The sequence below is a fragment of the Mus caroli genome, chromosome 12 (genome assembly GCF_900094665.2).
Source record: "Mus caroli chromosome 12, CAROLI_EIJ_v1.1, whole genome shotgun sequence".
Classification (NCBI taxonomy): Eukaryota; Metazoa; Chordata; class Mammalia; order Rodentia; family Muridae; genus Mus; species Mus caroli.
In genome coordinates, this window is record NC_034581.1 from 32915300 (window position 1) to 32927770 (window position 12471).

General features: G+C 39.2%; 1 protein-coding gene across 2 annotated transcripts in view; it reads left to right on the forward strand.

Annotated features, from left to right (window-relative positions):
* Crppa (CDP-L-ribitol pyrophosphorylase A) overlaps positions 1-11034 on the forward strand; it is a 293326-nt gene extending 282292 nt beyond the window's left edge. Inside the window, exon 10 of one of the 2 annotated variants that reach the window (XM_021179106.1) lies at positions 9686-10900. In XM_021179106.1, the coding sequence (XP_021034765.1) occupies positions 9686-9790 (105 nt within the window). In that variant the 3' untranslated portion in view covers positions 9791-10900. Of the gene's footprint in view, positions 1-9685 lie in introns of both variants that reach the window. The other variant, XM_021179109.2, reaches the window with a different exon arrangement.
* Positions 11035-12471: the final 1437 nt, after the last annotated feature.

Consider the following 12471-nt stretch of genomic DNA (forward strand, 5'->3'; position numbering starts at 1 on the left):
TATGTTCCACATTTGTTCAGACTAGGACAGGCTATGCCAAGTTATAATGGTTAGTAATTTCAGTGTATTAAATTTATTTCTTTATTTCTAAAAAAAAAAAAAAGAAAATGGATGTGAGATAGAAAGACAGCTAAGGGGAAGCCATTTTCTGGGGAAAGATAAGAGTAATCCCACAGGCCCAGCCACAAAATTGGATTCCAAATTCTTTTGTGACATCACTCATGATATCAGTATGTGAGAATGTCTGTTAGGTATTCACATCAGAGTGCTTTGGGATACTCTGGTATGTGAAAATGAAGTGCTAATGAGCCTGTGTTTCCATGATGTGTAATTACTTTCTGCTGAGCTTTAGCATATCTATAGGCAAAGCCAAGTAGCTGTCTAAGACATGTTAGAGCAGTGTGGGCACATGGTGCTGTGCTTGAGGTCTTACTGGGGTGGGTGTCACAGTGAAAAATAAGTAGCCTTGGTAACTGTAGGTGACTTTGTCTAGGTTCAAAATTTGTATAGGTTTCTTTTTCTAAACTTTTTATTGATTCCTTGTGATTTGTACATCATGAATTCCAGTCCTACTCATCTCTCTGTCACCCTTGCAGCCCCACCAAATAACACACACACATACACATGCACACACACCCCAAAGCATAGAAAACATCTCACCATGGAAGCTGTCATATGTCACAATGTGTGTCACAGTATATTCCTCTGACTACACATCTTCACTTGCTAATGTTCATTGCAATGAGTCATTGTCCTGGTTCAAGATCTCTAGCTTCTATGACACCATCAGTATTGAATCCTCATGGGGCCTCCTCCCAGTTGTCCTGTGTCATGGAGATCCTGAAGCTTTGGATTATCAGAACTGGTCTATTCATGCATCCCAACTGTTCTCAGATGACATAGATTTGGTCACCCAATGCCACCCGCCATCAACAGGAGGCAGGGTCAGCTCTCATGCCCTTGAGATGGCTCATCCACACCCATGCCTCCAGAATGGGCTCCACCGTGTATCCCAGTCAAGCCATGGGGCTCAGTCTGCCAATTACAGCAGCCTATGAGGGGCTGGGCCAGCTTTCCCACTCTCATACCCTCGAGGCTGGCTTCACCATCAGATTTCTCCATCATGTTACTCAGGTGAGATATAGGCCAGTGATGGGCCAGGACCAGCTCTTCCCCTCTCATGTCCTGGTTGGAAGTGTGGTAGCTCTACCAACTACTGCAGGTGACAAGGGCCAATGGGGAAGGGTATTATGTCCACACATACACCACTTCACAGCAGAGAAGCTAGGGCCAGTGATTTCTCCAGGATCTTACCCTTGGGGCTGGCTTCTCTGCACCACCTCTCCCAGAAGCAGCTCTACTGTTTTACTACAGCTCTTCTGTGAACTGTTCTCCCAAGTGTTGCAGCCAATAAGGAACAGAGCCAGTTTACTCACTCTCATGGTGCCAGGGCCATCTCTCCTAACTGCCACAGGCAGTGAGAGTCAAGGTTGGGGAGGGCAGTCCCCTGCACCCATGCTACCTCATAGCACATGAGTGATGAGACCAGATTTCCCTTGTTCTCAACCTTGGTGCTGGTTTACGTATGCCCCCATTACCGGGATCAATTCTGCTGTGCTGTATAGGTGAGGTGCAGGGCCTGCTTTTCCAAGTGCTGCTGTCTAGGTGAGGGGCAGGGCTAGGTCTCCCACAATGAAGATCCTGTGGGAAGATTTTGAGACTGTTGAAGATGGCAATGGGCAGGGGCATTTCTTCTGTGCCCACGCCATGCCATGGCATCAGATGAGTGTCAGGGTCAGCTTTCCCACACTCATGCCTTCAGAGTCAGCTCACCTACCTTTACACCTGCTATCTGGGACAGCTCCACTGTGCTGTCTGTGCAAAATGCAGGGCAGGTTCTCTTGGAGTGCTACCACAGGTGAGAAATAGGACCAGCTGTCCAGAGCATAGCAGCTAGTGAGGGGTGGAGCCAGTTATGCATAGCCTCTGGATAACCATGTGGTCCCCATAGGCAGTCCTGACCTGGGACATCCCCATGTTCTCTATTAGCAATATGATCCATGGACATCTACACCAACTCTTACCCCTCTTACCTCAGACATGGCCCTCAGTGGCAGCTCATGCTAGGACCTCATCAAGGTTCCAGGTTGTGAGGCTGTACGCTTACAACAGGCTACTCCTCTCCATCCATATCTCTCCAGCATCTCTCTTCATAATGCTCAAACTGCTCTACTTCTCTTTCTCTCTCATCTAACCACCACACCCTCCACATTGTGATGGCTCTCCCTGCAGGCTGGCCATGTGTCTGGTGGACCCCCAGGGTGACATTCTCCATTTGTGTTATATGGCATAGCAGCAAGTGGGTGCCTATGGTCTGCGTGTTATGTGTGCCAGAAGGTAGGTCTGTGAGTGTCATGACAGTCTGTAGTTCTGTCTGTCTTCCTCCTCCTCCCATGCTGCACTGTGTGGTGGTAGGCAGGGCTCTGTGCATCTATGACCATCCTTGCCATGGGGCAGAGGGCGGGTCTCTAGGCTTCTTTCATGCAACACCAGGTGGCATGGTAGACCTAAGGTATCTGTCTGTCTTCCTCCTTCCTAGGTGTACTGTCTAGATTTGATTTGGTTTAATTTGATTTTTATGTGTCCTAGACATAAAACAGATTGGGCCTCCAAGCCAGGCATCAAGCTAGGACTAACAAAGGACTGCCATCTGCTCTGCCACTAACAGATATAAGAACACCAACAACAAGAAGGTGTCTCTGCCCATTACAAGAGGTGTCAAAATGTTTGCTTGTCTTTTTAATCAAAGAGGACATTGTCTAAAAGACCATTTTCAGCCTTACTATGTTTTAAAACTGGTACTATGAATTATGGAATAAAAAAAATAAGGTACAACTGTGTGAGAAGCTTCAGCCCCAAGCAATTGACATAGCAATTAATTGTTTTTTCCAGGCCAGACATCAGGGCTGTTCACTTTCCACATTTCACAGAATTTTAATCAGCTCCTTTGTTATCTCTTTTTTTTTTCCTATTCAGCGAAATATTGGTGTTGCCTCCTAAGACATCCTTTTGTATTTTATATTTAATAACCCCAGGTTATTCCTTTTTTCATAATTATATCATTTCAAATACTTATTGAGCATCAATTATACCATAAAGCTCTGTATTAGGCAGAAAATAAAGGAGACAAAAGCAACGTGTGACTCCAAATACAGTTTCCATATATTTTATTACCTAGACCTTGGGGAGAATATGTTTCTTTTTCAACCAATAAAAGAGGCTCTCTCTCTCTCTCTCTCTCTCTCTCTCCTTCCTTTCTTTCTTTTCTTGACCTTAATAATTAGTTTTTGTTATTTCTCAATTTTCTTTGTTCTGAATAATCACCAATAACATGGTCAGTAAGATATCAATTAAACCAATAAAAATAAACCATGTAAAAACATATGACCATGTTAAAATGATTTTCTTTTCGACAGAGACTGGTTTTTTGTTTGTTTGGTTGTTTTTTTTTTTCTTCAAACCATCAAGGGCTGATCACTTGGACCTGCCCTGAACACTTAATCTTTCTTCCACTAGGTGACAGTGTGTCACCATGAGACTTCTCCCCCTGCCCCCATATCTGTAAAATATGTAAAGAGAAAGCCAGCATCAAATAATTTTGATTTTATATTAGTGATGATATTCATGATTTAAATTAATGTAACAAGATGGTTGAAGATTTATAAAGTCCACCACTTGACAATTTTATGCTTTGCAGTAAAAATGAATAGATATAGCCACATATATGTATAGATATGGTTTTAACACTTTTGTTTGTTTAAGGTATTTGCAGATTTTAGGCATGTAAGGCATAACTTTTGTTCTGTATTTACCAAAGCAAGCTTGGTAAAGGTGAAGGATATTAATATCAAGGTATAAACAATCTGAATTTCAGAGTGGTTTTATAGCTCCAGGAAGCTGAGTTTAATGATGAGTGTGGAATTTGGAATTTGCTTAGACAATACAATATTTTTATGGAGGAACTTTTAAATTTCCTGAGACATCTGAAGTCTAAATATATAATGGTATTTTTAAGTTTATGGTTCTCAGTAAAATGCATTGCATTACAATGTTTATGGGAAAAGAGTATCTCAAAAATTTCCTTACATGTTGTCTGTAAAGATTGGGAGAACAACGACGTCATAGACTTCCTGCTGTTCTTTAAAACTGAGTTCTACAAGCCTGCTTGTTTGGTTCTCACAGCCTAACATAAACTTAATTACACTTCCTCAAGCGATGGCATCTGCACACTACAATGACAGGAGTTAATATTTTTAAACCTACATTTTAAAGAGATCTTCTACTTCAAGTACTCAGAATATAGTTTCTCCCAAAGTCACCTTTTCTCATAGTTAAAAGGGACAGTGAGTAAGTACAGAACTGTGAACACCTACCATCATATGGCATCAGTCACGCCTGTGCTTACTGCTGCCATTTCTTTGCCATTTAATTTTGGAATGAGAGCTTCTCTGGGTATAAACATCAAGGTCAACTGGAGAAGCGAAAAGAGCTGCTAAGAGTTTAGGGGGTGCTGTCAGTTCCTCAGCTCTGATCAACCTAAACAATCACTTAGTTTTTAGAAAGCTTGATAGAGGCTTAGAAGTCTCATAAGATTTCTGCCTCAAGTCTAGAATATGAGGGACATGAGAAAATGAATTATTTACCAGTCAATAATAAATGAAACACACAGGGCAAGACCCAAATACCGTGTAGGTTTTTACTCACAAAAAATAATTGCTATAGAATAAAATTAGATTATTGCCTTATCTGTTAAAAAGATAATGGTTGCTTTATTTTTTTGTTTGCTAAATTTTTTTTTTTAAAGGCAGTGTTTGTCTATGTAAGCCCTGGCTGTCCTGGAGCTCACTCTGTAGACCATGCTGGTCTCAAACTCCGAGACCTGCCTGCTTCTGCCTCCAGGGTTCTGGGATTAAAGGCCACTTTAATTCCAGTGAGTATCTGGGCAATGTAAGTTGGACTTGTAGGGTTTTTTTCTTTTTCTTATTTAAGAGGTGGGGTCACAAGGGTGGGGAGAGCAGACATGAGAAGACTGTAACATGAGTGTCATCTGGGCATATTAATTCAATTTCCCAAATAATCAATACTAATATTATGTTGTCAAAAGGAAAGATGATAGTGATGTCTTTAGGGTGAGTGCTACAAAGGGCAGAGTGGGATATAAGTGACATGAAGGAGAATAAGGGGAAATAGGGCTTATTGGGAAAAGAGAAGGGAGGTCCATACAGAAGAAAGGAATGGAAATGGGAGAAATAACTGAGGAAGTTTGAAAAAGCCATATGGATTCATATTGTTTTATATTTACTTAAAATTACATCTAAGTGTGTGGTGGTTTCAATGGGAATGCTTGTCATAGGCTCATATATTTTAATACTTGTTCCTAGTTGGTAGATCTAGGATCTGTTTAGGAAGTACTAAGAGGTGTGGCCTTGGGGCTGGAGAGATGGCTCATAGGTTAAGAGCATTATCCAGTCTTCCAGAGGTCCTGAGTTCAATTCGCAGCAACTACTTGGTGGCTCACAACCATCGGTAATGGTAATGAGATCTGATGCCCTCTTCTGATATTGTCTGAAGACAGTGACAATATACTCATATACATAAAATAAATAAATCTTTTATAAAAAAAGAGGTGTGGCTTGTTGAAAGAGGTGCTTCTCTGGAGGTGGGCTTTGAGGTTTAAAAAGACTCCCACTATTTCCAGTGTTTCTTCCTCTGCCTCCTACTTGTGGATCTGGCTGTGAGCGCTCAGCAATTGCTGCTATGCATTTGCTCTGCCATTGTGCACTACAACCCTCTGAAACTATAAGCCAATTAAGTGACAGAAATCCCAGTACCAGGCAGGATAAACATCCTTTTGCATTGTTGGTCAGGGTAGTCTGAGACACTCCCAAAACAACATAGGGCATTGCTTTTGTCCTTGATTTCCTCCCAGAAGTAGAGGGTAAGTTTCTGTTGCTAAAGACAATGTGCAACTTGGACAAAGGATTTCAAAGACTCAAGCTGAATCTGACTTGAAAATCTTCTCCCAGAAGACTACCCTTAAAAGTACTGGAAAGCACTATGCAAGCTTCCAAGGGAGAGAAGAAAGCATCTACAGTGCTTACAAACCGTAACAATGGCCAGCACAGAAAATATTCATTAAGATGGTACTTATGTCTTGGTAGTAACTAGCTGTCTAATTGGACTTAAGCCCCCTGAACAGGAGGGAAAGCATACCTGGTAATGGAAATTTAGCCAATTATCCATAATTGGTGATAACATGGCTCTAAGAGCACTTAATACTGCCACTATCATAAACCAGTATACTTTGAAACTGTATTCTAAATACTCATCCTTATGCTCTCAAATAGGTGTGGCTCACACCAATCACCAAAGACACTCCTCTTTTCAGCAAAACTAGGCCATTACAGAAAACCACAGCTGGTCAAAATGGAAAGAACAACTGATTGTGGGGTGTTGGATCTTAAGAGATATATCTACAGGACAATCCCTACACCTAACACTCAAGAACAACACTGAAGAGCGGGGAAATGGATAAAAGAGTCAAAGAAACATGTAGTCTGCTGTGAGAGTGTATCTTCTAGAAATTTCAGGCAGGATACCCATGATACTTCACCTGTGTCACATCGACACTATGCCTGCCTACATAAGACCTGGCCCATGGCACCGCCAATGGACATGCTAATGTAGAAAGGAGAAATCACATGGCTCCCAAATCCTCGACAAATAACTGTAGGCAAAGGACAACAAAGAAGGAAGAGTTAGTCTTTCGTGCTGCTCCCTAACTGACCATTTCTAAACAAGAAGTCAGACCTGAAATCACATACGTATAAGTAATATTAAACAGACTCAGCAGGTTGTATTTATATATTTGTGTGTGTGTATGTGTGTGCGTGTAATAACTAATAGGAATCCATAAATTTGAAAAGGAGAGGGCTTCAGGGGGAGTTGGACTGAGGGCAGAAATGATATAATTATAGTTATAAATATTTAAATTTCAAAAATAAAACATAATTTGGATTAGATAAAAGATAATGTTGACTAAAACTCTCTCTTTGTATGTGTGTGTGTGTGTGTGCACAACTTTTGTTTAAGCATGATATAACTCCCCATAGAAATTATAGGTGCTAGAAAGATAGGTGAACAAATTTACGTAGGTAAAACTTATGGTAAATTCTGATTCTCAGTATTGCATTTGAAGAATAGTGAATATTAAAAACAATCTTTTCATGTGGTTCCTTTGGGGTTATCCCTAACACTTTCAAAATGTATCAGTTAAGCTTTGCATCTGTTCTTGAGTAATTCTTATGCACCAGATAAAATGAAGCACAAACTTGCTTACTTTTAGCTTGAGTCCCATAATATATTGCTTAATATTCTATTTACTTGGGTCAATAGTAAACTAAAGTTGCTGAATGTTCTTTTGGCAGTCTTTTAAAAAAGAGTAAAGTTTCCAAACAAGAAGTTTTCTTTGTAAAAACTGAAGATACGTGTAGACATAAATGTTCTCTGAGACTTCAGAGAAAATTCTAAATTGTTGATTTTATATGATGCACATTCAACTTAAATGTAAGCCATCTTGAAAATAAATCTAATGTAGCTTGTTTTGCTTATGAGAAACCTAAAATAATTTTGTGATTAAATCTTTTAAAAGACAACAAAGCACAAAGAAGAATTATCATAAATCTGTTGTATTGTCAAGGTTCTCTAGAGGAACAGAACTTATAGAATTCCATCTTATATGTAATATAAGATATATTAATATTTAATCATAAGCATATATATGTAAAGGGAATTTATTAGAATGGCTTAAGGCTCTGGTTCATCTAATCCAAAACATGGCTGTCAGCCAAAGGAAGGTCCAAGAACCAGTAATAGTTCAGTCCATGAGATTAGATGTATTAGCTAGGCTTCAGTTTCTGTTGAAATCCGGGAAGAAGTTGACTCTAATGCTAGTGAAGGAAGCAAGAATGAAAGCAAGCAAGCAAAGAGAGTGCAAGCGTCCCTTTTCCATGTCCATTATGGAGGCTGCCAGCAGAAGTTGTGGCTCAGAATAAAGGTAACTCTTCTACCTCAAAAGATCCAGATTCAAGGTGTGTTTATCTAAAGATCTGGATTAGAAGTGGGTGTTCCCATTTCAAATGATTTCATTAAGGGAAAAATAATCTCTCACAGGTATACCCAGACATTTGTGTTTTAGTTAATTTCAAATGTAGTCAAATTGACAGTCACGAATAACCATCATATGTCTCATCCTCAAATGCTAGAGGATCCTCTTAGCAGTTAATATCATTCCTCCACTGTTTTCAGTGGAGTTCATTTGTTTCCCTTGTCAGCTGAGTTTCTACATTTACCCTGCTATAAGTATAGCCAGGAAAAATGAGTGAAAGTTGTACTGTCAAATATGTGTTAGATTATTTATTGTTTTACAAGAGAATGGAGTTCTAAGTAAAAACAAATAATATGGTGCTATGCAGTGAACAGGGTAACAAAACAAATAATAGTAGCCCTGGCAGTGATTGTAACTGGAGGGGGATGTGTGCTTTTGCATATCTTGGACCCTCTGATAACACTGGGTAGAAAATTGTTACTTATTGAGTTCACTGAATCTGTTCTTTAAAAAGTTGTACATGTATAGGCAAATACTGGCATGCATTTAAAATGCACTGGATTCCTGGTGTGGGTCCTGAGAAGGGAACTTTGGTCTTATAAAAGAGCAGTATGTTCTCTTAACTCCTGGACCGTGTCAGTAGGCCTAGATTAGTGTTGCTGCAGTTATAGAGAGTAAGTAAACAGATGACGTATTAAATTTGGGTCATTTTCCTTTGCCTTTTTAGTATGGGAATTTGGCTTTGCATTCATACTTATGACCTGGTTTATAGCACTGGTACATGTCTGTAAGACCAGTCATCACATTGGATTATCAAAAATCATTTTTGTCTACTCTGGACATTTGTCTCATTTCTGTCATTCTTTTTTTTCCCCCACCGTCTCAAGAAAACATCCCAGAATTTTGTGCCATCACTATACTCTAGGTCCATCCTATTTGTGTGCCCTGTGATTACCTGTGATGATTGCCTGTGATTACCCGGAAGCCAGTGTTACATGCATTTGGGCACACTGAATAAAACTGACTGTCCAGGGATAGAGCTGACTTATTTTACATTTTTCTCTTTCCTGAAGTGAATATTCTGAGATGATATCACTTCTGAGGATTTCCTTATATGGTTTCCTAAATGGTCCATAGCATTTCCTTGGGGTGACAGGAAGGGAGTTCCAATGATAAGGAAAATAGAATGATAATAATACCGTATGATATTCAAATATAACAGAAACCTTTGCTGTGTGCTTCATCTGATATGCTGCTCTTAATTATCTGTAGGATCAGCACAGCTGGCTTCAGCTCTGCCTATTTCATGTCAACCAGCTTAGTTAATTCTTAATTTCAGTGTTGTATTTACAGTGTTGTTATATTTTTTAGTGTAGGAGATATGTTGCAAATTTCCATTTTCTGTTTTTATTGACATTTTGGTCTCTTCCATTATTTTATGTGCGTTAATCAGTTAGTTTTGAAATCCTTGTGTTCTGCTTTTAATTTGCATATTATTGTTTTGTCTTTTATTTTCAGGATGAGCAGAAGCTACAAGAGAGTTTAGGACAAAGTGCAGCCATCATAGCTGCCTTAGTTAAGGAAAGAAATTCTGCACTTGTTGGGCAGCTCCTGGTGGCATGAAGAACCCAGACAAAAATCATCTATAAGCTTCCAAAGATACTTCCCGAAGGCACCCCCTCCCCCATCTCCATGTCCCCTCCTTGTGCATACAATATTTTAGTTGTTTTCTTTATCTTGCCATTTATTGGATATGGTTGTGGAAATGCATAAATGTTTGTGTCCATAAAATTATGTGTCTAATAAAAATGGCTCCAACCAGAAAAGGATAAGTAAATGGAAAATACTAATTTCATGTAAAGAATCTGTTCACTACTGTAGCAAGTGAAATTGAAATGCTAAGGTGAGCCATTCTTTTAAGGATGAGAGTTTAGACAGCTTGACTGTTATGTAAGTCTATGCTAACATCAGTCAGAATATGCTTCAGAACTAGTCCTAATTCTAAAACCATCCTCTTACCATGTGATAATGTATCTTTTTTGCCTTGTTTTGGGATTCACTACAACTTATAAAGAGGAAGAGAGCTGGGAAATTGGCTTAGTGGGCAAACTCTTGCCTAGTATGGGTATGGATAGAGCAACATCACAGAAGAAAAAGAAAACCATGCTGGTAAACACTGGGCAGAAACAGGAAAGGGGATGTCTCTAGTTTTCTTCCCCTTGGCCTCTTATTGCTCTCAATCTCTACAGATCTCTAAAGAGAATGAGATCCACTCTTTTATCAGTTTTACATTGTATCTTTTCTCTGTCTTATGAGGTGTAATGATGACATTATTTTAAAGAGTCTCTACTTCTTCTGGGTTAGTTTCAGCACTGTCTGGAGAGCTTCCTGAAAGTTGAGTCGCTTCAGTCCATCCATGCCCACGGTCTTCTGAAAAGCAGGGAGGCCAGTGCTGTGGAGTTAGCTAATCTTAATGCTGGAATGGTGGCCTTGCTAAATCAAGATTTCATTCCCTTCAATTCCTATTGGCCATACATACTACTGTTCTTTATGTTGCACTTAATAATTTTATATGCATACAGTTGTTGAAATGCCTTTGGTTATATACATACATTTTTTATTGAAATACGTTAAATCAGAACACTCTAGAATTTACACTGGATGAAGAAATTATAAAAGCTGCATGAAGTGTGTTTACTCAGGATTGTCAATAAATATGTCTACTTTCTGAAATGTCTCCTGCAACATGTTAAATAAATTCCTCTATATTTTTGAGTTTCAATACACAAACTTAATGCATTACATGTGAATAGTAGAGGAGATTTCAAATACTAATATTGTATTAGAGTTTATATTTTATATTTAAATAAAAGGGGGGTAGAATATAATGAGCATGGACTAGACACTGCAGTTCTTCTTAAATATAATGGAATTATTGATTGTAAACTCAGATATAAATTAGTCAGCTCATCCATTTCCCGACCCCCACCCCCGCATTCAGAAGTGTAAATCAGTTAACTCAAATTCACAAAGGTGAAAATATGTGAGAAATGTGTAGATTTTGTCTAGAAATTCTATGTCCCTGTTGATGTATCCAGCTGTGTGTGGAAGGCCACTCAGGAGTCTATACACTGCCTGTGATTGCCTGCTGAAGTCTGAAGACTTTGAAAGTGCTCATCGGGCACAAGGAAATTGCTAGTAATACTTAAGGGGAGCACGAGTGGCTCACAACATGTCACAAATTAACACGTGTACACATTAGAAAGATTGCTCTCTAGAGTGCTGGGTAAGTCAACATAGAGTTTATTAAGGGCAGAGTATTAGAGAGGACAGGCATTCACCCAGGGTGCACATTAGTGATTCACACATGCAGGATGTAGACGTAATGCTCCATCCAGCACTGTTTACATGAAGAAATTAAGACTTGGAGATCTTAATTAATTTTCTCAAGGTTTCAGGGCTACACTGTAAGAAGAGACAGGGCTTCCTTAGGAAGACTGGAATAAGTTTGTGCTCATATCCTTAATGTAGCAGCAGCTCCTGGCAAGGATATCTAGAGGAGAGGCTGGAGATAGGATCTTGGATTCAGTGCTAAGGAATGAAGAGACACAGGGAAGACAGAAGCAGAGCACATCTCTGGCACTGGCTTGAACAAATCCCAGCACCATCCAGCCTTAGCAGGGTGAAGGAAATGGAGGGACTTAGCGACCAAAAGATAAGGGAAAGTATTCCTTTTTAAATTGTTTGCTAAAAGACCACGAAGAAACTTTACATTTTCACCATAATTTTTGTAAATTTAACTACTTTAATCTGTCAATTCTGAGTTTATTTTCCAAAATCTTTTTAAAAAAATAGTGACTATGGTAAAATCATTTCTAGATGTAAAAAAGTGTTATATTTATATTTCAAAATCCATACGGCTTAGTTAGAAAAGATTTATGGTTTATTTTTAAGAATTCAAAGCTGAACAATGGGGGTGATGGCTTACATTGCTAAAGAGTAGTAGAGTACATGTTATGATAAAATAGTTCATTTCAGAAGTGACTTATTGCCATGTCCATCCCATCTCTAGCGATGGAACTGATTGTAGCACTGAGGAAATGAAGACAAGACCTATGAGCTTGGTACTGGGACATACAGAAAGACTGGGATTGATGATCTGGCATTTCAGATTGAGAGGTCTCAGAGCCCTAGGAGCTCAGAATGTTTGCTATATGGAGTTGAATAGAGAAGCAGGGTTATATTCAAGTAAACTAGGAGGCAGAGTTATAAATCCTGCTGAAGCAGGTTTAGGTAATGGTAGG